This window comes from Mytilus trossulus, chromosome 7 (genome assembly GCF_036588685.1).
Source record: "Mytilus trossulus isolate FHL-02 chromosome 7, PNRI_Mtr1.1.1.hap1, whole genome shotgun sequence".
Lineage (NCBI taxonomy): Eukaryota > Metazoa > Mollusca > Bivalvia > Mytilida > Mytilidae > Mytilus > Mytilus trossulus.
The window spans coordinates 71112936-71137969 of NC_086379.1; the positions used below are offsets into that span (position 1 = coordinate 71112936).

The 25034-nt window shown below is 31.9% G+C and overlaps 1 protein-coding gene across 1 annotated transcript; it reads right to left on the reverse strand.

The window, feature by feature from the left end:
* Nucleotides 1-21239: 21239 nt before the first annotated feature.
* Nucleotides 21240-22975, reverse strand: LOC134726645 (insulin-like growth factor-binding protein complex acid labile subunit). The gene has a single exon (XM_063591056.1). The coding sequence runs from the start codon at nucleotides 22929-22931 to the stop codon at nucleotides 21240-21242; it is 1692 nt and encodes a 563-aa protein (XP_063447126.1). The 5' UTR covers nucleotides 22932-22975.
* Nucleotides 22976-25034: the final 2059 nt, after the last annotated feature.

The following is a 25034-nucleotide window of genomic DNA, read 5'->3' on the forward strand; positions in this document are numbered from 1 at the left end:
AAGTCAACTATTTCACTTTGCTGTATAATCTCAGTCATTTTTAGGTAAGTTAACAAAAGTTTATGTTTAAATTTCGGTGTATTGAAATTATGCTCATGACGTGACTACATCCAATTGATTACAATTTTGCAACGCGGGAACCGAATCAGTAAACAGTTAACATTAATACACATTTTAGATTAGATGATTCGTCCCTATCGCTTATACATCATGTTTCGTAACGATGAAGTTTGTACAAATTTGTCTATTAATCCTTAATGGCGTTATGAAAGGAAAGTTAATAGTTAGTAATGAGATGTTTTAGTTAACTTTGAACTGTGGGCTATTTCTACTACATTCGTTCGTCGTCGTAGTTACATATTTTAAAAAATGTCATATCATTTGATGGAAATATATACAAGGATAAATGCGTTGGCATTATATATTTTGGTTTTCTTTTCTTTAAAAAAATCATTGGTTTTGTCCTCTGGTGTTTTACACAATACCAAGCGCTTGTATTTTCTTGATTGTAACACTAACGAATGTGACGTACCAATGTATATACCAGTAAATTGATTATTACGTGTAAAACAACACCAACTGTCTATCACTCTTGTTCAGGCCTAGGTTTTATTAAATTTTGTTTTTCTTCATTTTTTCGTATTGTTTGGTTTGTGCTGGTTTCTTTTCTCCATGTTTGCATTACATTGTTTGAAATAAAAGAAAGTATTTTTGTCGGATTCTAAATTGCCATACAGTTTGATTTTGTGCTTGTTTGTTTGTTTGTTTTTTAGGGGTGTTTTTTTTTTTTTTGGGGGGGGGGGCACTTTCGTTGCTGCAGTTAAACAATTGTCAGAAAAAAAAACAGTGAACCTTATATTTGCTGAAGGTCTGTCTACACACAGTAAAAAAGAAACGCATATACATTAGGCCGTTAATTTTATCGTTTAAATAGTTCACGTTTTTCATTTCAGGGCCTTTTGTAACTGACTATGCGGTATATGCTTTGCTCATTGTTAAAGCTCATACGGTGACACATATATGTGTTTATGTCTGTTTCATTTGGTCTCTTGTGAATATTTGTCTCATTAGAAAACATTCCACATCTTCTCTTTTAATACATGAACATATGAATAATGAAAAGCAATATTTGAGAAGCGAATTGCATCGAGTACTTGTATTGTCTTTCAATCTTATACGTGTCTACATGATGTTTAATCTGAATGACGACTTAATGAACAATTACAGTCGGATAATAAAATACCAGTAACTTAGATTAAAGCAAAGTGATCATGGCTGATGAAATTGTAGAATTTGAGGATTCTGTGAGGATTTAGTGTAAATCCTGTGTTTATCTTTTCTCTATGCCTATTTACAGTTCAAAACAAGGAGTTTCTAAAAAATAATTTACAATTAACCCGAGGCACATTTATTAGCTTGAACGGATTTGTAGTTGATACTTATGGCGTTGTCAGTTTATTTTCGATTTATGAGTTTGACTGTCACTTTGGTATCTTTGGTCCCTTTTCTTTAATTTTGAAGAAAAATAAAATCAAGAATATTTAAGAATAATTTCAAATGACTATACATTTAACTATACCAAAGCAATTCGATACAAAAAAGTAAAATATGGTTTCGATATTAAATATAAGTGTTTAGCGAATAGGATTGCCACATCTCAGATTTCTTGATCTGTAGTTGGTAAAAAAAAATCCCAATTCTATTAAAAAGAAGAAAAAAAACTTGATTTATCATTTGGATGCATTTGAATCTTTTTAAGACATTTGAGACGATCACTTCCCTGAAATAATGACGTACCATTTGATGTCAAAAACTAAACTACAATATTGGCTGTGAAATAAGATTTAGCTTTGACAGCAATTTCCAACTTATTGATTTAAACTGTAAACAAACAAAATTAAAAAATAATACCTCACTAAAATATGTCATTTATGATACTCATACTCACAATCACGAAATTTCTAGCATATCAATGTACTGTTTTTTCGTCTAAGTGTCTAAAACACAATGAATGATATTTCCCAAATCAAAAGAAAGATGGTACATCCATTAGACTAATTCACGAATGAAAAACATTAACCTTGACTCCAGAATGGAAAGCTTGTAGCCGTTGGTATACGTATGTGTACCGATATCATGCTATGTTGTATTTTGTTTTTTGTCCATGGATTTATGAGTTTTGAACATACTACGGTTGCCTTTATTTTATATACATGTTCTTCTTCACATAGTAAAAGAGGGACAGGAGATACCAGAGGGACAATCAAACTCACTAATCGAAAATAAACTGACAACGCCATGGCTACAAATGAAAAAAAGCCAAACAATAGTACACATGACACAACATAGAAAACTTTAAAAAAAAAAAAAAAAAACACGAACCCCACCAAAAACTAGTGGTAATCTCAGGTGCTCCGGAAGGGTTAGCAGATTGATAAAATCAATTGATCAACATTAGGCATTTATAATAAAAATTGAATTAGAAGATGTGTTGAAAATATTTGAAAACTTCACAGTAAAACTAAAGGTGTTATTAATTTGACACATACTGATTCTATGAACTCATAGAAACCTAGCGGATAGTCATTTAAAAGCAACGATCAATAGATAAAAAATATGGTTTTTTGTGTGTGTATTTTTGCGTCATTCATAAGTAAAAACTAAAATCCTTATTTGAATATCAAAATATTTTTTTTGGTGACTGAAACTATCTCTTACTATTGATATCTAGCTAACCTGCATTTCGTTAAATATATTTATCAATAGTGGATTGCGAAACAAGTTTTGTAACTTATATTAATCCCTTTCCACTTTGCGAGTGCGAGTCCTGCCTTGTAGCGTCATTAGAAATCTACAAAAGTGACTTTAACGTGCAAGAGATATGACTCTCCCTTAACACGGGTCAGCCATATATCCTCTTTCGACGGACTATCATCGTTTATTCAAGACCATACTCGCAAATGGTGCCAAAGGAGAGCCGAAAGTCAGTCTCTGAAATTTTCATCCAGAAAAGGAAAACGAAACAGAAACTTGTGCGTTAGAAGTCCGATGCACTGACCACTACTTAATAAATATGTTTCATCTAACCTGCATTTTCATATTCATGCATATTATATCACTGTGTTACAACTTTAGAATCTACTGACGAGGAAAGGTAACATTAGGCCACCGAAAGCTGAAGTATACATTTCACCCTATGTGGCCGAGTAGTGTAGAGCGCTGGACACAGACTAGGTGGTGTTGTCGCGATATCTCAATAGCATGATTTTGAATCCCGGCGAATGAGAAAAATTTCCGCTAATTTGCAGATTTAACATTGCTTTGCTGATATTGGGAGTAATTATATAAAATTTACAGTCAGAATATATGAATATTATGTTATAAAATCGAGTTGACAAATATTTCGGCTTAACAAATAGCCTTGTTCCTTGTCAAAATTTTTAATATTACTAAATTGATGTGTAAAATAGCTCAATAATGCAGGTATTAGACCGTTGGTTTTCCCGTTTGAATGGTTTTACACTAGTTATTTTGGGGCCCTTTATAGCTTGTTGTTTGGTGTGAGCCAAGGCTCCGTGGTGAAGGCCGTACTTTAACCTATAATGGTTTACTTTTTAAATTGTTATTTGGATGGAGATTTGTCTCATTGGCACTCACACCACATCTTCCTATATCTATGTTTTAGTCTATTGATTAAATCTAAAGTGATAATTTGTTATATGAAATTTGAAAACGTAAATCTAAAGAGGGACGAAAGATACCAGATACTAGCATGTCCCTTAACGGCTTCTGTATTTTAAATCAGACATCATAACAGTTTAACATAATAAATTGTGTATATTGTATAAGATATAGATGGAATAAATGATATACATTTTTTAACAATATAGAATAATAGTCCAAGACTAAGAACTCATTGTCGCACAATGACTTCTAAAACGTTTTTTTTTCGGAACAGTTGATTTACATTTCCAACACAACAAGCTCTTGATCAACATAAATTATCATAGTTGATTTTATCACTGCACGTTATATGTCAAATACAAGGTGTAAATATAATTAAGAAATTAATGGAAGCCATAGATTATTGAAAATTTACACATGACCTAGGCTGTGATATTCGAATTTTAACCCGAGCGTCATGCTTTAAAATGACTTAAATGCACCAAAATCATTAATAGACTTTTGTAGAATTTAATTTAATTTTTATTTGTTGAATTCTCCGAGGTCTTCTGCATTACTTCTCTTTAGTATGCATCCGAAAAGAATGAAAGTGATTTTGTCTTTTTTTAATTGCAATCTTTAAAACAATAAAATCGGCAAAGGGTTGGCAAATACATGTGAATTTACGTGGGGAGTATATTGTAACATCCATTATCATGTACACCATGGAGTCTGCGCTAAGTATAGATATATCTAGAATTTTATCACAGTGTTGCTTCCAATGCGAAAGAAGCACGTCATATTAGAATGTTTCATAAATAATGCATGTTTCTAAGTTCAATATGTTCCTTATGCTCTTGGAAAAAGTTAAAAAAAAAGTCACACATCGTGTTATCAAGGAACACGCCTTTACAAAGTGAGGATTTTGACAGTTGTTTTCTATTCGTTTAATGTGAATAAGCTTTTGAATTTTTCTCGGAGTTCAGTTATTTTGAGATTTTATTTGTTTTTTGTATGGTAGACATAATAATTCGCAAAGGATAAAGTTTATTTTTCTATTAAAGATATTTAAAAAAAAAATCGTCATTTACAAATTCTATTACCATGTTTTATTATACGTGTATCTTTGTATTAACATCTGGTTACGGTCATTGATGCTGAGATGCTTAAGATAAGATGCCATCTTTTATTTTTTCCCTGAAAACCCTATTTCCATGTTCGTCGTTCTGGAATTCAATATACGTTTGTTTCTGAAAAACTTAATATAAAACCAAAGGTATCCCCTCTGGTAACAATTTTTCATTGAAAACAAGAAAGAGATAATTTTGTCCATTTCTTGAATGAATATTTTTCCATTCTAGCTATGTTGTATTGAAACATACAGAAAAGATCTTGTTATTAAACATATGGTCTTCCTACTACTTTCTTTGCATGCATAAAAAATCGAAAAATCTCATTGTAATTTTATTTGCTGTAACTCGTTTAAGGCCTTTTTCTGTAACAAAAAAGGAAAGTATGCTAGATACACTTACTGGAAATGTGGGGATATGATTGAAGCTTTAAACTTTCTGCTTGATAACATTTATGTACGTTTCGGCGATAAAGTGTATCGTCAGGTAGTTAGTATTCCTATGGGCACCAACTGTGCCCCTTTAATAGCAGATTTATTTCTATATTGCTATGAATCTCAGTTTATGACCAAACTCAGTAAAGACCCATCATTGTTACATTTGGTTGATACATTCAAAAATACCTACCGTTATCTGGATAATATTTTTTCGTTGAATAATCCAGAGTTCTCTAAATATACTTCAGAAATTTACCCAAACGAATTACTTTAACTAAATCTAACATAAACAGCAGCAGTTGTCTTTTCTAGATTTAGACATTTCAATTTCAAACGGGAAACTTCACACTAAAATTTACGACAAAAGAGACGATTTTTCATTTCCTATTGTTAATTTTCCTTTTGTAGACGGCGATGTGCCTTTGGCGCCATCATACGGTGTCTATATATCGCAACTCGTTCGGTTTGCCCGTGTGTGTTCTGATGTCATAGATTTTAACGAACGTAATCAATGCATCACTGGTAAATTGTTGTGTCAGGGATTTCGATACCATAAATTACTTAAAACTTTTACTAAATTTTTTCATAGATACAAAGATTTGATTAGTAAATTTGGCTATACCTGTAAAAAGCTTATTAAAAATGGTATTTCACATCCTAAATTTTATGGTAATATTGTACTTAAAGCGAGGAAATCACTATGTGATCCTTGTAAACTCATCGAACCTTTAAACAAACTTATAAGTAAGGGTTATTGTACCAATATTGTAATCAGATCTCTGAATATAGTTCACATTGGCACTAATATTGATTTTGTCAATAGCAAATTAAAACATAACTAAATTTCATTATCTTTTGAGGCGAGATGTATAGAGACACAGCCACGTTAACTTTTATGTCTATAGAAGTCGCTCTTCACTATACTACTACCTGTCGATACATTTATTTTTGGCATTGCACAAGTCATGTCTTCTTTGACTATTAATGACGCTAAAATACTAAATCCCTGTGATGTGTTTTAGTCGATTTTAGTCTCTGATGCATGATGTTTTACTATTAATTGGTTTTGGCTTTTAACTAGCTGTCAGTAACTGCGAGTACTCTCAAATCGTATTTTCTTGTTAATTCGACCTGTTGATACTGTTTATAATGCTTTTTTGTCATTCTTAATTTATATGGATCTTGTCTGTACACCAGCTTTGATTATTTGTTATATCTTCAATTTTTCACTTATTCTTACTACATTTGTATAAACTTCAAGATTATAAAAAAACGTTTTTTTTCTAAAGTGAACATTGATTGGTTAAATATTTCTCAGTGTGTTTGAATATGTTTGTTAGCTTTTTGGTCATGAATGTTTGTCTCTAATATTTAATTAACTGTGCATTTGTATTCAGATATCGCAGTTCAAATTTATTCGTTCATTGTGTAATCATACGTTTTTTGATTGAGTTAAGTCTGCCAATTGATATTTTATCGTATGTTTTTCTATGTTGTGATGTTATGCTATTGTTTCAGAAAAAGGGAGAAGGTTTGGATCCATTAAAACGTTTAATCCGGCTGCAAATGTTTGCACCTGTCCTAAGTCAGGAATCTGATGTACAGTAGTTGTCGTTTGTTTATGTAATATATACGTGTTTCTCGTTTCTCGTTTTGTTTATATAGATAGGACCGTTGGTTTTCCCGTTTGAATGGTTTTACACTAGTAATTTTGGGGCCCTTTATAGCTTGTTGTTCGGTGTGAGCCAAGGCTCCGTGTTGAAGGCCGTACTTTATCCTATAATGGTTTAATTTTTAAATTGTTATTTGGATGGAGAGTTGTCTCATTGGCACTCACACCACATCTTCCTATATCTATAATATTATAGGGTTATTTCATGAATATTGGGGAATATTATATTGCACGAGCTTGCGAGTGCAATATATGGTCTACGAGGGACAATATTTCACAATATTCATCCAATAACCCTTTTATTGTATAGCAATATAATATTTGAAAGTAAAAATTGGTTTAAACTAATGTTATGTCGTTGATGACGTCATGAATTTTGAAGATTTATTGCACTAGTGCAATATAGGAATTTATTGCACGCTAACTTTTGGTTACTCTTTGTGGGAAATATTATATTGCTATACAATAATATCTGTAATATTTTGTCCTGGAACAAAATCTCGGTGATGTAAACATAACTTCAGATTTAATTTACTTCAAGATTTTCAATGCAATCGTTCAAAACAAATTCTAGATCTTCATCTGAATATAGCACAAAGGCATCATGAATATAATCCGAATTGCTTACTGTCTGTTTTGTAGATCGACTTCGGTTCTTAAACTTTGTTTTATAACATACAATTATTCCTCTTAATGTATAAAACAGAAAACGGAATTCTATTTATGTGTCTTTGGCTATTACAGCTGAACACGTAATTATAATCGAAATTGAATAATTTAAACAATCACGCTGTAAATCTAAAAGAATTGGTTTTTTAAGTGAACTCAATTTGGATATTCTTCCATTTGCAAACCTGCATTGGTACGTTTCAAAGTTAAAAAAACGATGTCGACTCATCCATGTCTAATTACAGAAAGCTATACTGTTACAGTGACATTGAAACGTGTTATTGCTAAAATCAACTTTTATAGATTACTTATCGCGAGAAGTCTGTCAATGTTTCTCATTGAACTGTCGTTTAAAAATCGTATGGTTTTACTTGACAAGTTTAAAATCTTCTAAGTGAGACAATTTAGAACTCATATATGTTAGCTTAGTAAAGCTTAAGTCAATAGTTCGTAATTTCGGCTGGTTCACGAATAGTTCAGAAATAAGATTCTTGATTAAATTGTGTGAGAGACATACATACTCAAGTCTGCTTGTTTCGTTCATCGCGAAGCTATGTTCCTCTAAAAAATCACCGAGTTCATTATTTGACAAGTCCAGGAATATAGCATAAGTCAAATTGATACCTATTTGAAGTATGCCATTGCTCCTTTAATCAAGCCTTTGAAAACTGACTGGTGCCGGTAAAACTTTTTCGATGAGAAAAATGACATCTCGCGGAAACACCTGTCTTTGTTTGTAATATGAAGTTATCGAATTCGTGTATCGAGCAATAGATAATTCACTTTTTTCCAGGAAAAATACTTTTATACCAACATTATTATTTTTTAGGATTTCAACCGGTGTCTTCGACAATCTTAGAACAATGTGAATCACTTGGTAAGGGTCATAACTTAACATTCCAATGGGGACTGTGCACCACTTATTGCGGACCTCTTTTTGTATTGTTATGAGTTACAATTAATGACAAAAATAAGCAAAGACCCATCAAAACAACATCTGATAAACAAATTTAATAATACTTTTAGATATTTGGATGATATTTTGGCTCTCAATAATGACGACTTCAGTATGTATATTAATGAAATTTATCCTGCTAGACTTACTTTAAATAAAGCTAATACTAATAATGACCACTGCCCTTTCCTCGATCTTGATATCTATATCACTAACGGAAAGCTGAATACTAAAATTTATGATAAAAGGGATGATTTTTCATTTCCTATCGTTAATTGTCCGTTTTTAGATGGTGACGTTCCCTTGTCACCATCTTACGGTGTTTATATATATCAACTTGTACGATTCGCTCGTGTTTGTAACAATGTTTTAGATTTTAACGAGAGAAATTTATGTATTACTGAAAAATTATTACACCAGGGTTTTCGATATCACAAACTTAGAGGTATAGGGGGAGGGTTGAGATCTCACAAACATGTTTAACCCCGCCGCATTTTTGCGCCTGTCCCAAGTCAGGAGCCTCTGGCCTTTGTTAGTCTTGTATTATTTTTATATTAGTTTCTTGTGTACAATTTGGAAATAAGTATGGCGTTCATTATCACTGAACTAGTATATATTTGTTTAGGGGCCAGCTGAAGGACGCCTCCGGGTGCGGGAATTTCTCGCTACATTGAAGACCTGTTGGTGACCTTCTGCTGTTGTTTTTTATTTAGTCGGGTTGTTGTCTCTTTGACACATTCCGATTTCCATTCTCAATTTTATGCTAAAGGGGCATACGAAGTCTAGAAGCACAAATTTAAGCTGAGTTGGTGTCAAGAACGTACCAATCTCTGTTATTATTATGTTACATTTTTAACAGCTGAAATGTGTCTTTAATTTGTTGTTTATCTAAATGTGTCGTTCAATAAAGAAAATTCACTATACCGAAAACATATGAAGAGAGATTATATAATGTAGATAACCCTATTCCTAGAATGGTTTCTTTGGCGAAATTTAAGTCTAATTCTAGTCTTTTAAACATTTTCAATCTTTTTAATTGTCTCATCTGGAAGAATGTAAGTATCACGCACATGTTGTGAATTATTCATTTGAACAGAGAGATGTTTAAGTGATTCTAAAGGTCAAAAACAGCCTGGAGGTAACTGTTCCGTATTATACTAAGTCTATTCAAGTTCAGTCTGAACTCTTTCAGGCTTCAAAGTCCTGTAAATGTCTTTTCATTTAGTGACGACAGAAAGTTTTCTGAAAGATTCAGTAGTTTGAGATCTGTCATATTTCCAAAGGTATTGTAACGAAAACCGAGCGGTCAGACCTTTAAATTAGTGTTAAATTATAAATGTGTAACCCTTAGTGTGTTGCTATAAGAATGTGTTTTATAACAATGTATAGGTATATATATATGAACTAAAGTACTTTGTGGTATTCCGGTAGATTAAAGGTTGGCTCTGTATAGATTTTGTGGTGTTTTGTGGTATTCTGGTAGATCTTAGTTTGGATTGGTTTAGGTTTTTTTTTAAGAATAACAAATGTTGAATAAAAAATCAACTTGTATTTATTTTAAGGTGCATTAGATAGCAACAATTCATACAAATAGTATATCTCTCAGCAGTATTCTATTTTAACAAATAAATACTTTACTTTATTAGAATATCGTAAAGAAAATAGATAGCGGAAATATATATATGTACCCCGAAAATTTACTAGCTATATAGCTTGGTGATCGGCAAATGGTAAGTCGGAATGCTAAAAGATAACGTTCTGTCGAGAAGTTTTTCTTTAAAAAGTAAATTCACAAAAATACTGAACTTAAATTGGGAAAGTCCATCATCACATGGCAAAATTAAATAACAAAACGCATCAAAACGAATGGACAAGAACTGTAATATTCCTGAATTGATACAGGCATTTTCAAATGTAGAAAATGGTGGATTAAACCGGTTCTATAGCGTTAACCCTCTTACTTCAATGATAGTCTCATCAAATTCGGTTTATTTACATTGATGCATTATGTAATATATATATATATGAAATAGACACAATAAACAAAATAGTCAAAACATAGGTACATCAATCATCATCGTATAACAATTTTAAAAGGAACAATTTATCAGAACACAAACACATCTACTATCTACGAATACATTGATTGATTTGTGTGTCTGACGTCAGAAATTATCATACGTCACATAACATTGTCGTTCAATGTGCATACAAACAATTTAAAAATTTTACATAGGCAATGTTAGCATACAAGGGTAAAAAATCAAAAATATGTAAGAGTACCCTTCTTCTTCTTCTTCTTCTTCTTCTTCTTCTTCTTCTTCTTCTTCTTCTTCTTCTTCTTCTTCTTCAGGTAAGGAACCGGATTCATTGCTGAATGTTAATAGTTCCACGCGAAAACTTTACGCAGTGTCGGGCAACACAGAAAGATTTCTCTTGGTTATTTACAATTTACATTTAAAACGTTCGCAAAAAATATGCAGTTGAAATTATTTACAACTGGTTTTTTTCCTACTTCCTTTCAGAGCATGCCTTCAGGGCAGCTCTGAATCCCTCAACGGTGTTGGTCGCTGTAAATTTCAGACCGAGATTTAAACTAGTCCAAAAGTTATATATTTTATAATTTATAAGAATCCAAAAATTTGTGGTTCAACGTATATAGAACTTCATAATAGAAATATATCATAATTACATATAATTATATAACTATCATACTGACGGGATCTTTTAAAGTACAGTCACGTTATAAGAACAAAAGAAATACAAAATTTTGCATATACAAAACAAACAACTAAAAAATGAAAGCCAATTCAAACACATTGACGAGATGTATAAGTACCGAGCCACGTCAAACGGATATCGCCTAAAACCATTGAACAGTAAAAGTAATATTAATAATAGAACAAAGACAAAAGAAAGATCAATAAAACAAGTTGTTAAGATGATAAACAACATCAAAACGCATAATCTATACATCAAGACCATCGTGTATTATTTGAGAAGTTGAAACGGAATATTTATCAACAAGGTCTTGGTACCTTCCGATGAACTTTTTTAGAAAAAGATCGAGACGTTCTTTGACAGAAAATTAAACTTTTTTCTGAATTTTGGGTCCCCTGGTTCATCAACTTTCTACTCAAACACTGATGACGTTTTACAAAGTCTGAGTAGAAGCTGCAAGCTGTTGAATATCGAATAAATTGGGAAATATATATTCCATATGCAGGTGAAGTTGGTATGTTGCTACTAAGGTGGGGGAAATTTATAATTTCAAAATTAAAATCGTCTCGTTTGTCATAGATTCTGATACTGAGATGACTGTGTAAGTCAAATTCGAGATATAAGTCTAAAAATGAGGCGGAGGAAGCCGTGTCTGTTGTTTCTTTAAAGTCTAGTTCTGGGGGATATATTAATGGAACCCAATCAGAAAAGTTCGGATTGTTTATGGAAAGAACATCATCAATATATCTGAAAGTGAAATTAAATAATCTGGCTTCGTTGATGCTCCTGTTTTTGACAAGTGTCTGGAGGAACTTCGATTCATATGAAATTAAGAAGAGGTCGGCAAGAAGAGGCAAATAGTTTGTTCCCAATGAAATGCCGACAACTTGTTGGAAAGGTCTACCTCCAAACTCAACAAATATGTTGTCGATAAGACACTCCAGCATACTGACCATTTGTTCTTCTGTGTAGCATGGTTTACCTTTTTGTTTGTCACTATTAACGAAATATGCCTTATGAAAACCCAAAGTAATAAATGTATAGCGTATGCTACCATTTCTATGTTGAAAGGCATTGTGGATAATTTCTTTTAGGCGATTTTTCAATTTTACATGGGGAATGGTGGTATACAGGGTTGAAAAATCAAAAGTTTTGTTGGAACTAATTTCAGAAAAAGACCGATATTAAAGTTGTCTAGAAGTTCTTTAGAATTTTTAAGAATCCACATATGGTTAATACCACTACGCGAGTAAACAGTTTCACAGTATTTCTGAAGACCCTCTTTCACAGCGGACAGAATTTTAGTCAATCTAATGAACAATTTTTTAGTGGAACATGAAGATGAGCCAGCAATATACCCTTGTGTGTACGGAATTTTATGAAGCTTTGGTATCCAATACAAACAAGGTAAGTCCTCTGATTTGGTGTCCAATGTAATGTTTCTTGAAGCCATGAAGGACTTAAGATTTGCTTCTTTACACTCAATTCTTTTACAAGACACTCGTAGTAATACGATTTACATACAAAGACAATATTATTTGAAGCTTTGTCCGCAGGAACAACACCATACTTACCATGAAGAGTTGATAGACATTTCATGGCCTCCTTGTCTCTGAAAACAAACGGACTTTGGTCGATCGTTCACACAGTTTTTCAACTTGTGAATGCGACGTTTTATCAGAGACCTGATACTTTTAACCCATTCTGACAAAGTGTCTAGTTCAAATTTTTCTCGCTTAGCCCATACTATGGCGTAGTCCTCAATGGAATCCATAATTATTTTGAAGTTATAGTTCCAATTGATGTGTTGGGGTTCTCTAAACTTCGGACCATGAGAAATCAACTTGTTAAGGAACTAACAGGCCAACATTATACGGAAAAAGTTTGGTTACTACTTAGTCTGGTTAAATCATTTCGGTACATATATATTTAAATCGCTTGGAATTAGCGTGTGTTACTTGCCCAGTGTAAAGTCGTACTAAAGTCTTTTCGGTTAACTCCACTGTATTTATACTAAGGTAAACCAATCTAAACATTTCATATTTCGAAGCGACGAATATTATGACCGTTGGTTTTCCCGTTTGAATGGTTTTACACTAGTAATTTTGGGGCCCTTTATAGCTTGTTGTTCGGTGTGAGCCAAGGCTCCGTGTTGAAGGCCGTACTTTAACCTATAATGGTTTAATTTTTAATTTGTTATTTGGATGGAGAGTTGTCTCATTGGCACTCACACCACATCTTCCTATATCTATATAAATAGCTACTATGTTGCATTTGTAAGAGAAACTGTGCAGTATTTTTAACACTGTAAATCAAAGATTTATGTGCCTATGCCATGAATCTATCGATTTGATTTTAAACATATTTTATTCATTAAGATATGAAAAGGATTGAGCAACAGGCACAGCCTATAAAAGCTCTCTCCATGACACATGTACAAGGTATGATTCAATTACAACAACTGTATTTAAAATAATGCAATTTAGTGGAACATGCATGCTACTTGTGAGCACACACGAGCAAAATATGTTAACAGTGTTACTTAATAAATGCAAAGTATATATAAATATATAGGCAATTAATCATCAGTTATTTAAATTACCTTGAAACATGCAAATATCCTTTATAAGTCATTAGAAATATATATATGGCTAGAAGGAGACACTAAGCTTGCTTAGTGGAATAAATGAATTAACGTTGGAGTGTAGAAAAAAAAAGAAAAATAAAACTAGATGAAACAAAAATTAAGTAAGTTTCAAACAAAACGTTGAGTGTCACTGATTTATTTCTGAACAGATTTAAAAATAGCAATATTCATATCATATGATAATAATCTGTTTCCAAAAAGTAGTAATTCAATATTTATGTCAACATTTTCAACAATGGAGTAAATGGAATCAAGAAGGATCTGTCTTACATCATTATACTTAGGCCAAATAAAAAAGAAATGTTCGTTATCCTCAACAGGATGGTTACAGTTTGTGCAAAAAAAGTGTTCGCAGATAAGAACTGATTGAATAAATGAGATTTAAGGTTGCTAGCATTATTTCTGAGTTGACAATGACTTATTTTAAGTTTCCTTATCCCATAGTTGAAAGGTTTAAATATATCATCAGTCCTATAAAAGTTATCCAGTCCACTTCTAAATATACCAAAACTTGGTGACTTTTGTAAACTCAAAGGAAGACTATTCCAAAGTCTTATAGTGGAAGGAAGGAAACTATTAAAATAAGAGCTAGTTCTAGCAAGAAGCGGGTGATGAGTGTTATTTTCATTCCACAAAGTATAAGGGGTTTGTCTGGGAAGATATGGCTGGATTAACTCATATAGAATCATATTCAAAACAGTGTGGTCCTGGCCATTGATTGACAACCTAAATTATCCCATTGACTGGGACAGGTTAGGTGAACGTTTGTCGGTAACGACCATTGCTCACTATGTACTTATTATAGTTTTTAAACTGTGGGGTCACCAAAGGTTCTTTACGCCTTTAATAATAAAATAATTCGAAAAATTATTCAAGAATGTACTCAGGAATAACCTTATGTTTTGATTTATATTATTGATATAAATCAACACATCGTATTATTCCGGATTAGTTTTTCGAATTGCCTTATTTAGGTGTTGAGAACCTTTGGCGACCCCTCAGATTTAGTGTCTTTAACAAGTACATAGTAAGCAGTGATTGTTACCGACAAACGTTCACCTAATCTGTCCCAGTCAATGACATAATTTAGGTCGTCAATCAATGGCCAGGACCACACTGTTTTGAAAATAATTCTAAGTATGCAGGTGTCATCCCATTCAATATTTTATAGAATAGTATAAGCTTATGTTTATTACGTCTATTCTCCAGAGTTTCTAAACCTAATTCGATATATAGTTTTTGTCTGGAGGAATTACGTCGTAATCCTGTAATAATTCTAGCAGCTTCTATCTGAATATTTTCAAGGAGCTCGGTCTCATGCTAGGAACAATTGTCCCAAAAAACATCACCATATTCTAATATAGGTCTAATAAAAGCATAAAAAATACGGATAAGTGAATCCCTATATAATAAGTGCTGAACATGGCGAAGCACAGAAAGACGAGAGCATGCTTTTTTATACATAATACCAAAATGGGTATGCCATGAAGCTGATGACTGAAATGTTATCCCAGATGACAGTGAATATTTATTTTCTCAACCTCTTCACCATTTATCTAAAAAAAAAATACAGGTGGATGCTCCCTTTCCCTTCTAGTAAATACAATATTTTTAGTTTTCTTAGAGTTAAATTGAAAAGCCCATGATTTTGCCCAATTTGAGATAACATCTAAGTCATAAGTTAAAGAAGCGGCTGCTACATCATGATCATCATCTACTATGACAAATAAAGAGGTGTCATCTGCAAAAAGTCTAATATCATTAGCAATGCCATTTACTATATCATTTATATAAATAAGAAACAGAAAGGGTCCCAAAACTGATCCCTGGGGGACACCTGCATGTACACTTCTTACAGTTGACGAAAAGCCTTCTGAAACTACCTTTTGTTGACGATCCGAAAGATAACTTTCTATCCAAGATAAGAGCTGGTCATTTAAGCCAGATTGTTTCAGTTTAAATAAATGTCCTTTATGCCAATTTTTATCGAAAGCTCTAGATACATCACAAAATACAAACCTTACATCCCTACCACTATCCATATTCAATTTACTAATAATCTTATGATATATTTCGATTAACTGATTAACAGTAGAATCACCTGGTTGGAAACCAGATTGAAACTTTGACAAAAGGTTATTACTCCTGATATAATTATTCAAATGTTTAAATAAAACTTTTTTCCATAATCTTACAAACAATACTAGTAACAGATATTGGACGATAGTTTAGAGCTGAATGTGGACTACCTTTTCCTTTAAAGATAGGATTAACATGTGCAATTTTCCATAACAGTGGAACCTGTTTAACTGATAGAGACATATTAAATAACTTAGTCAATGGTTTAGAAATAAAGCTAGCAACCACTTTTAAAATTCTAGGACTGATACCATCAGGTCCAGCTGGTTTATTAACATTCAAAATTTTTAACTGGTCTAAAATTTCTTTCTCAGTGATGACAAATTTGTTTAAACGACATGGAGGAGGCTCATTATTATCAAGAATTTCTGGTTTTATATCAATATTAGCTACACCAGCAAAATGATTGTTCAGGATCTCTGACTTGTCCAACGGATGAATAAAATTTTGGCCATCGGGTTCCAAAAAAGGGGGGAATCTCTATTTTTAGTAAAATTTGATATAGACTTGGCAATGCGCCACCATTTACCAGGAGGAATATTTTTGTCAATAAGTTGTGATGTCAGTTTGCACTTATAATCATCTTTTGCCTTTCTAACTAAACTGATAATTTCATTACGAATTTCTCTAAATTTTTTCCAGTGATCTGGGTTATTTGAAGTTTTCGCTTTGTGGTGAATTCTATTACGATGTCTTATCTTGTTTCTTATCAAGTTGTTCATAAATGGTTTATCATTAGGTCTAACTGTAATAGTTTTAGTAGGTATATATCTATTGACAGTACTTTCGAATGTTTTGACAAAGTTCGTATACACATCATTTACATTATTTGAATTAAAAACAACATCATCCCAGTCAGTATCATTCAACTGGTTTTTAAGACCTTCATAATCTGCCCGCTTAAAGTCTCGAATTTGTCTTTTAAACGAGTGTTGTTTAAAAGTTTAAAATGAAATTTCGACTGAAACAGGAGAATGAGAACTGCATATAGGTGTAAGTACAGTTACTGATTTAATTAAGTTTTTGCGATTAGTCACATATAAATCAATACAAGTTCCAGTTTGGGTTGTAAAGTTGGTAGACTCCCAAACAACATTTTCCAAGTTGAACCGGTTAAGTAACTTTTTAAAAGAATTACTTGAGTTTGACATCATATCACAATTGAAATCACCACAAAAAAAAATTGGCAAGTTACAATTAAGTGCTTTATCAACTGACTCACTAAATAAGTCCCATATATTAGAATTTGAGTTTGGGGGACGGTATAAAACACCAACTAATTTTTTTTCATTTCTACAATTCCTCACTTCAACCCAAAGTAATTCAAGATTGCTTACAGATATGTCATTCCGTATAATAAAATGTAAGCTATTTTTTATATAAATGATCACACCTCCACCATGTCTATTTCTATCTAACCTAATACGTTTATGAAACCCATTTAATTTAATTTGGTCATCAGTAATTGACTTGTCGAGATGAGATTCTGATATACAAATAATGTCATACTCATGTAGTTCATTGTTAATGAGATCTAACTTAGGAAGTAAACTGCACACATTATTGTGTACTATTTTCAAATTTTTTTTGTTACTCTGATCTGGACCTGGATTTGGCTCAATTCCAGCAACCAGTAATAAAAACTGTATTATACTACTGAGGATAAAAGCATTTTTTATGATTATAGGGAGGATTATGTTATGAATAATAATATACATGTAGTTTACAAATTTACAGATTAATGTTAAAAACATTGATCAGTCAAAACTATCAAAACTTATAATGAATATATAGTGAAACATAAGCACATGATGTACACTTTGGACAGATCTTTGAAACCGAAAGCTGACGTATACATTGATTAACAGGACACTCAAACATAGACAAGATAAAGTACAAAACAAAACATACATGTACAAAACATATATACAAAAGGGAAACATAAATAAATAACAGATGTTGATGATATCAGATATTACTTATCTGGTGATATGTAATACTATTGAAAAAAATAGCAAGGTCTGTGTTCATGCAATAATCTGTTTTTGAATTACAAAGATGTATGGCAGTAAAATCTGTAATGTGAAATGTAGAAAAAAAAAAAAAAAAGGACAACAATTAGTCTGAATTTCAGACAAAAATTGAGCAAGGCGTTGTAAAAAGGACTAGACTAATCTATAGGTATAGAATATGCTTGACAGGAGTTTATAAGCTTGACTTAATTTTCAATTTACGAGTGCAGACAGAAGTGAGAATCACAATTTGTCAAATGATTCGGATTATCTATGTTTTAGATTATGGTAATACAGTATATCAATGGATATTGATGTATGTGACATCCTTCGCTATTGCAACCATTATCCAGTTGCTTGATTGAATATCTCATGTGTAAAAACGAATTAACTGTGGAAGTAAATAATTAAATTTGTATGTTTACAGCTAACCGGAAATATCAGTATATTTTTTAAAACTAAACCAAATACGTAGGAAACGTATAATTTTCCGGAAAATAGTTACAAAATAAAAATAGTTAATTGGTATGAGTGACAAAGAGACAATGTCATCCCAAAGTTCAAGTTGGTATTGTAGACAACAAAATAATTATAGATGACCAAGAATTATATAAAAATACATATGGTACTTAACAATATCAAACAAATATGAAAAGCATGTTCAAGTGATTTTATACACACATCTATCGATTAATGTAAAGCCAAAATCATAATCAAGTTATTTTTATCATACCAGTGTTATACGAACAGCCATCGAGAATTGAGACAATGAACTAGTTAATAAGAAAATGATATTTTTAAATTTGATATATGATTGTGATTCCATGTAATCGTTATTTGAACAGAAGAATGTAAAAAATGTTTGAGGAAATTTTAAACTGATTTAAATTATTCTCACAATTTGAATAGAATGAGTCACTTATAGTGAATATCATTATTTGCGTTAAGGAAACCAGGAAAATCATATCAATGGATCTTGGTAAAGTATTTTAAAGAATAATAAAAACATAGTTACATGTTCAATTTGTAACCTAGATTTGTTTTCTCTCAATCAATTTATGACTTTTGAACAGCGGTATACTACTGTTGCCTTTACTTAGCTCTGCATTACCTAAACTTCCCAATGTCGTCTACATTAAAACATGTTTAGAATTAGTAATAATAAAAATCATTATATAATGTTTGTTATCAAAACAACCACATAGGATGAAAACAATAAAAAAATAATAATAAGGAAATTGATATTAGAAAAAAAAATGTAAATCATGTGAGATCTGCATTTGTTTTTACACAGAACAATGAAAAAGTGTTTAACAAGGACAGCTATAAAAAGTATATATTTATTGTGACTAGGTACATTAGAATTGTAACAAGCTACACTCTGTTGTTGTCATTTGTGTTATTGTGTTATTGTAAAAAAAATCGTATTATTGTCATTAATTTTAGCTAATTTTTTTATACCATTTGGTGTTTCTTTGTTGCTTTCTTTTGCCTTTTTTTTATATCGATCAAGAAAAATCAAGATTAAGACAACTTTCTACTGTTGTTTGGTCTATGGTCTGGTTGTTGTCTCTTTGACACATTCCCAATTTCCATTCCATTCCTTTTTTACTTAAAAAAATGTTGACTGCTGTATCCCTATTTGTTTTTAACGTTTTAACCTATTTAGTCTGTGTGTTTTATTAAAATATTGTTGTGAAAATAATGGAAAAGCGAGGGGTCTCTTTAGCTTTGGACCAAGTTTAATCCACAATTTTGTACATAAAGAAATGCTTGTACCGAGTCAGAAATATGCCAGTTGTTGTCGTTTTGATGGTTGTGTTTGAGCTTTTGATTTTGGCATTTCCTTGTGTGGTTATTGCATAAAATTCCTTTTAAGATATTGACAACAATGTAAGATAGACCAATATAATATAATTTTGCATTCAATTACACTGAGAAATTAATATAGTAGATTAAACACATCTAAATTGCGAAGTTAGATGGTAAAAGTATAATGTCGGCAGACATCGTTTTGTTAAATTTCCTCTTCTGATTTTTGTTCGGTGAATATATTAAATGAAAAGTATTGCTTATTTCAATATACATGTACTACTGGGGTTGATAAAGAATATAGCCAATGAAAAAAGTTAAAAAACTTGTTATCAGTTATATTTAGACATTTAAGTTCCTAATTATGCAAACTTGTTCGGAAATTTTTGTTTTGTTGCCAAGTGGGACACAGATTTTTTTCCGTTCTCCTAAAAAGGCATATATAAATGTTTACGGCTATCTTTTCACGGTGAAACCGCCAAAATGATAAAGCACAGAAACCATATTTTGTCCACTTCACCCACGCAAATCTATATTATTTCCATGTTCCTTGTCCGGATATCTGCTTACTAATATTGCTAACAATATGACTACGCAGATATGCCAACTTTTATTTTTTCCCAGAAAATTTTATTTCCATGTTCGTCATTCGGGAATTCAATATAAGTTTGTTTCTGAATAACTTCATATAAAATCAAGGGTAACTCTTCTGGTAATAATTGTTCATAGAATACGAGAAAGAGAACATTTTTCCCATTTCTTGAATGAATACTTTCCATTCTAGCCATGTTGTATTCAAACATGCAGTAATACGACTGTAGAAATGATCTTGTAATTATACAAATGGTCTTTCTGCTACTTTCTATTGCATGTATAATGTTATCTGTTATATTTTCTCCTGGCACAAAATCCCGATGATGTAAACATAACTTTAAATTTCCTTCGTTTTCAATATGTTCAATGCAATCATTCAAAACAAATTCTCGATCGTCATCTGAATATGACACAAAGGCATCATAGCTATAATCCAACTTATTTCCTGAGTATTTTGTAGACCGAAACCGGTTCTTAAACTTTGTTTTATAATATAAGAAATGAAGTCTACCTCTAAATGTGTACAACATGAATCGGACTTTCTGTCTGTTTCTGTGAATAGCAATTATAGCTAATATTACTATGAAGAAAAATATTGCAGAAGATGTGATCGTCATTGAAATTGAATAATTTAAACACTCTCGCTGTAGATGTATAATTCTTGCTTCAACTGAATTTAAATCCAAAATGCTTCCATTGGCAAACCTGCATTTGTACGTATGAAAGTTAATCAAACGATGATGGTTCCCCCACGTCCAATTTAAAAAGGGGATACTGTAACAGTTACATTAAAACGTGTTGTTGCTTAAGTCAACTTTAACACTTTTACTTATCTCGAAAAGTCTGTCAATGTTTTTCATTGATCCGTCATCCAAATATCGTATGGTATTACTGGATACATTCAAAATTTCTAAATCTACTAAATGAGTTAATTCAAAACTCACATTTGTAAGCTTATTAAAACTTAAATCTATAATTCGTAATCTCGGCTGGTTTATGAATAGTTTAGAAATCAGGTGTTTGATTAAATTATTAGAGAGACATATATACTCAAGTCTGCTTATTCCGTTCATCGCGTAGCTATATTCCTCTAAAAAATCATCTAGTTCATTATTTGACAAGTCCAGGAATATAACATAAGTCAAATTGAGACCGATTTGAAGTATACCATTGCTACTTAAATCAAGACTTTGCAAACTGACTGGTGTTGGTAAAACTTTTTCGATGGGAAAGATTGACGTCTTGCGGACACATCTGTCTTTGTTTGTTATATGAAGTTCACGAATTCGTGTATCAAGCAATATATAGTTCACCTTTTTCCAAGTAAAAAATACTTTGATATCAACATTATTAATTTCTAGGATTTCAACTGGTGTCTTCGACATACTTAGAATAATGTGAATCACTTGATGAGGGTCATAACTTACGGGGCAAACAAAGTCTAGCAGCACAAATTTAAGCTGAGTTAGAAACAAAAACGTACCAGTCTCTAGTATCATTATATTACATTTTTTACAGCTAAAATGTGTTAAATTTGTTGTATATCTAAATGTGTCGTTCAATAAAGAAAATTTACTATAACTACTGAAAACAAGTGAAGAGAGATTATATAATGAAGAAAATCCTATTCCTAGAATTCTTTCTTTTGCGAAATTAACGTCTAATTCTAGTGTTTTTAACTTTTTCAAATCCTTAATTGTCTCATCTGGAAGAATGTAAGTATCAGGTACATTTTGTGGATTATTCATTTGAACAGAAAGATGTTTGAGTGATTCTAAAGGTTGAAAACAGCCTGGAGGTAACTGTTTCGTATTATACTTAAAGAGATTTAAGTTAAGTCTGAGATCTTCCAGGCGTCGAAGTCCTATAAATGTCTTTTCATTTAGCGACGACAGAGAGTTTTTTGAAAGATCCAGTAATTTGAGATCTGTCATATTTCCAAAGGTATTATTTGATATTTCTTTTATACAATTGGATCCTAAGTAAAGATGACGCAACTTTGGAAGTCCAGCAAAAATTTGCTCATTGACATAATTTAACGTATTAGTCAATAAATTTAGATCAGTTAGATTGATTAACGATATGAACGCATTGTTTTGAATATTGCGCATGTAATTACCATTTAGATAAAGATGATGCAGGTTTCGTAGTCCATTAAACACACCTTCAGTCACATTATTTAAAAAATTATTAGATAAATCAAGAATCGCAAGCTTTGGTGTATATTGGAAGGAATCATTTGGTAGTTCTTTTAACAAGTTATTGTTGAGTTTAAGTTGCTGCAGGTTCAAAAGTCCATTTAATGTTTCTTCATGAAGTGAGTCTATGTTATTATACGAAAGATCCAAAACGGTAAGATTGACTAAATATTTAAATACATTTTTTGGCAAACTTAAATTCTCATCAACAGGATATCTTGAATTCTTACTGAGATAAAGACTTCGCAGATTATGAAGGCCTTCGAATGCATCTTCATTCATTGTAAAGATTCGGTCGAAAGATAGATCTAGCAAAACAAGCAGCTTCAAATAGTGGAAGGTTTCATTTGGTATTCGTCTAATTGAATTATGTTGTAGATAAAGATAAACCGTGTTCGATGGTGTTTTCGGAACATCTATCAATAGTTTATAAGAACAATCAACATGTAATTCTTCGTGTTGATAAACATGTTTACATTTGAAATTTGTTTCCGTTTTTGTTGGTATAATGCTCTGTTTGTAACAGGCAACACTGAACAGGGAAATAATCAATAATACCTTAGAAATCATAACTTGATTCATACTGTCTAGTTTGTTATTTCTTTTGCTGAAACATACAAAGGTTCTGAAATTTTCAAATAAGACATAATACGTATCTGATACCCGTGAAACATTATCGTAATATACTGAGAAATGCATTTATATGTATATTTATTCACACAGATGCTTCCCAGATGACGATGTATATATTGTAATGCCGACATTCCCCCCTTTTTATAGTAAACCTATGTCTGTATAGTTTCTCGAAATTATTGAGGATAAAACAATAAATGTTAGTGAGATGTCTAATGTTACAAGTAGTGTAAAACTTGTCATTGTTGTTTTGGCTGTTTTCATGATACGACAGATTTGTATATGTTAGTTTGTTAAGAATTTTTAGTTCACGTACTGATTCCGTATTTTCGCGGTAGTTACCTTATTATACAATAAACTCAAATAAAACTGTTCTAATGATCTACTAATAAATTTAAAGTCGAGACCCATCTTTATTGATGAAGATCAATCGTTGTTTACAAACAGTATCAACATTACGGGAGTTTCCCTAATATGATCCATGGTTGCCGATTGGTAAACAATATGTAACAAGCTCTGTCATTGGTCAGTCGAAAGTATAAATACCAAAACAACAACAGAAACGACGGAGTGTTTGGTTGACAAGAATGGGTAGTGACAAACTTAAATAAAAGCTGGAATATGTCTGAGAAATACAGACAAGCATTGAACGTTGCCTTTGTTTTAGTTTAAGGTTGTCGGTGCTGGTGCTAAGGCTTGTCGGTGACGGTGCTTAGGGTGCCGGTGACGGTGCTGAGGGTGCCAAATCGGGAGCAAATCCTTGGTGCAAATATTTATTGGTGCAAACTTTAGGTGCCAAATCGGGAGCACATCCATGGTGCAAATATTTATTGGTGCAAACTTTAGGTGCCAAATGGGAGCAAATCCTTGGTGCAAATATTTATTGGTGCAATTGATGGTTTAGGTGTAATTCCTGGGTGTAAATATATTGCTTGGAGCAAATAATGTTTTAGGTGAAAATCCTTGGTGTAAATATTGCTTGGTGCAAATAAATATATAGTTTTGTGCAACTTGTTTTGTTAGGTGAAATTCCTAGGTGACAACCTTTAAGAAAGTCAAGTATTTAATATTTATTACGGAAGCTTTATGGTAGGAACGATTTTGTGATTACCTATAAAGAATTGTTGATTGTTGATTGTATTTATTATGTCTTAAGGAATTGAGACTTATTATAAACTGTGGGTTAGTGAATCTGGTTGATTTACTTTAATGTGATCGAGTTTAGCGCTACACATTGGTAGTTTAATAATATGTAGATAGTGACAGAGTAAAGTCTCTGTTTAGGTTAGTTATAGATAAGACCAACCATACTAGGAACCGGACTAGGCCAGGAACAGAGCTGTACCACTACCAGTCCAGCATTTTTATAAATAATAATAAAGCATCTAAACTGTTCTATTTCATGTATTTTATTTCACGAATATTTAGTAAATATACAGTAATAACAAAACAAATATAAAATCAATATCGGTAGAGTGTTTTGGTCGACGGTAAACCAACTAGACGTCGACCCTAATATTTTATCCTAATATACATACACACAATAAAAAGATCCCTTTACTTTATGTTCATTGTGTTCTCTGGTGTCCGACTCTAGCACCCGAGAGGCAGTGTTACAATTGGTGGCAGCGGTGGGATAAATTTATAGAGTCAGATTAAGTTGAATATATAAGATCATAGATAGAAAATAATGGACGATTCAAACGTAGTTACGTTTGGCCCACACTTGAATGAGACACATGGTGATGCTGA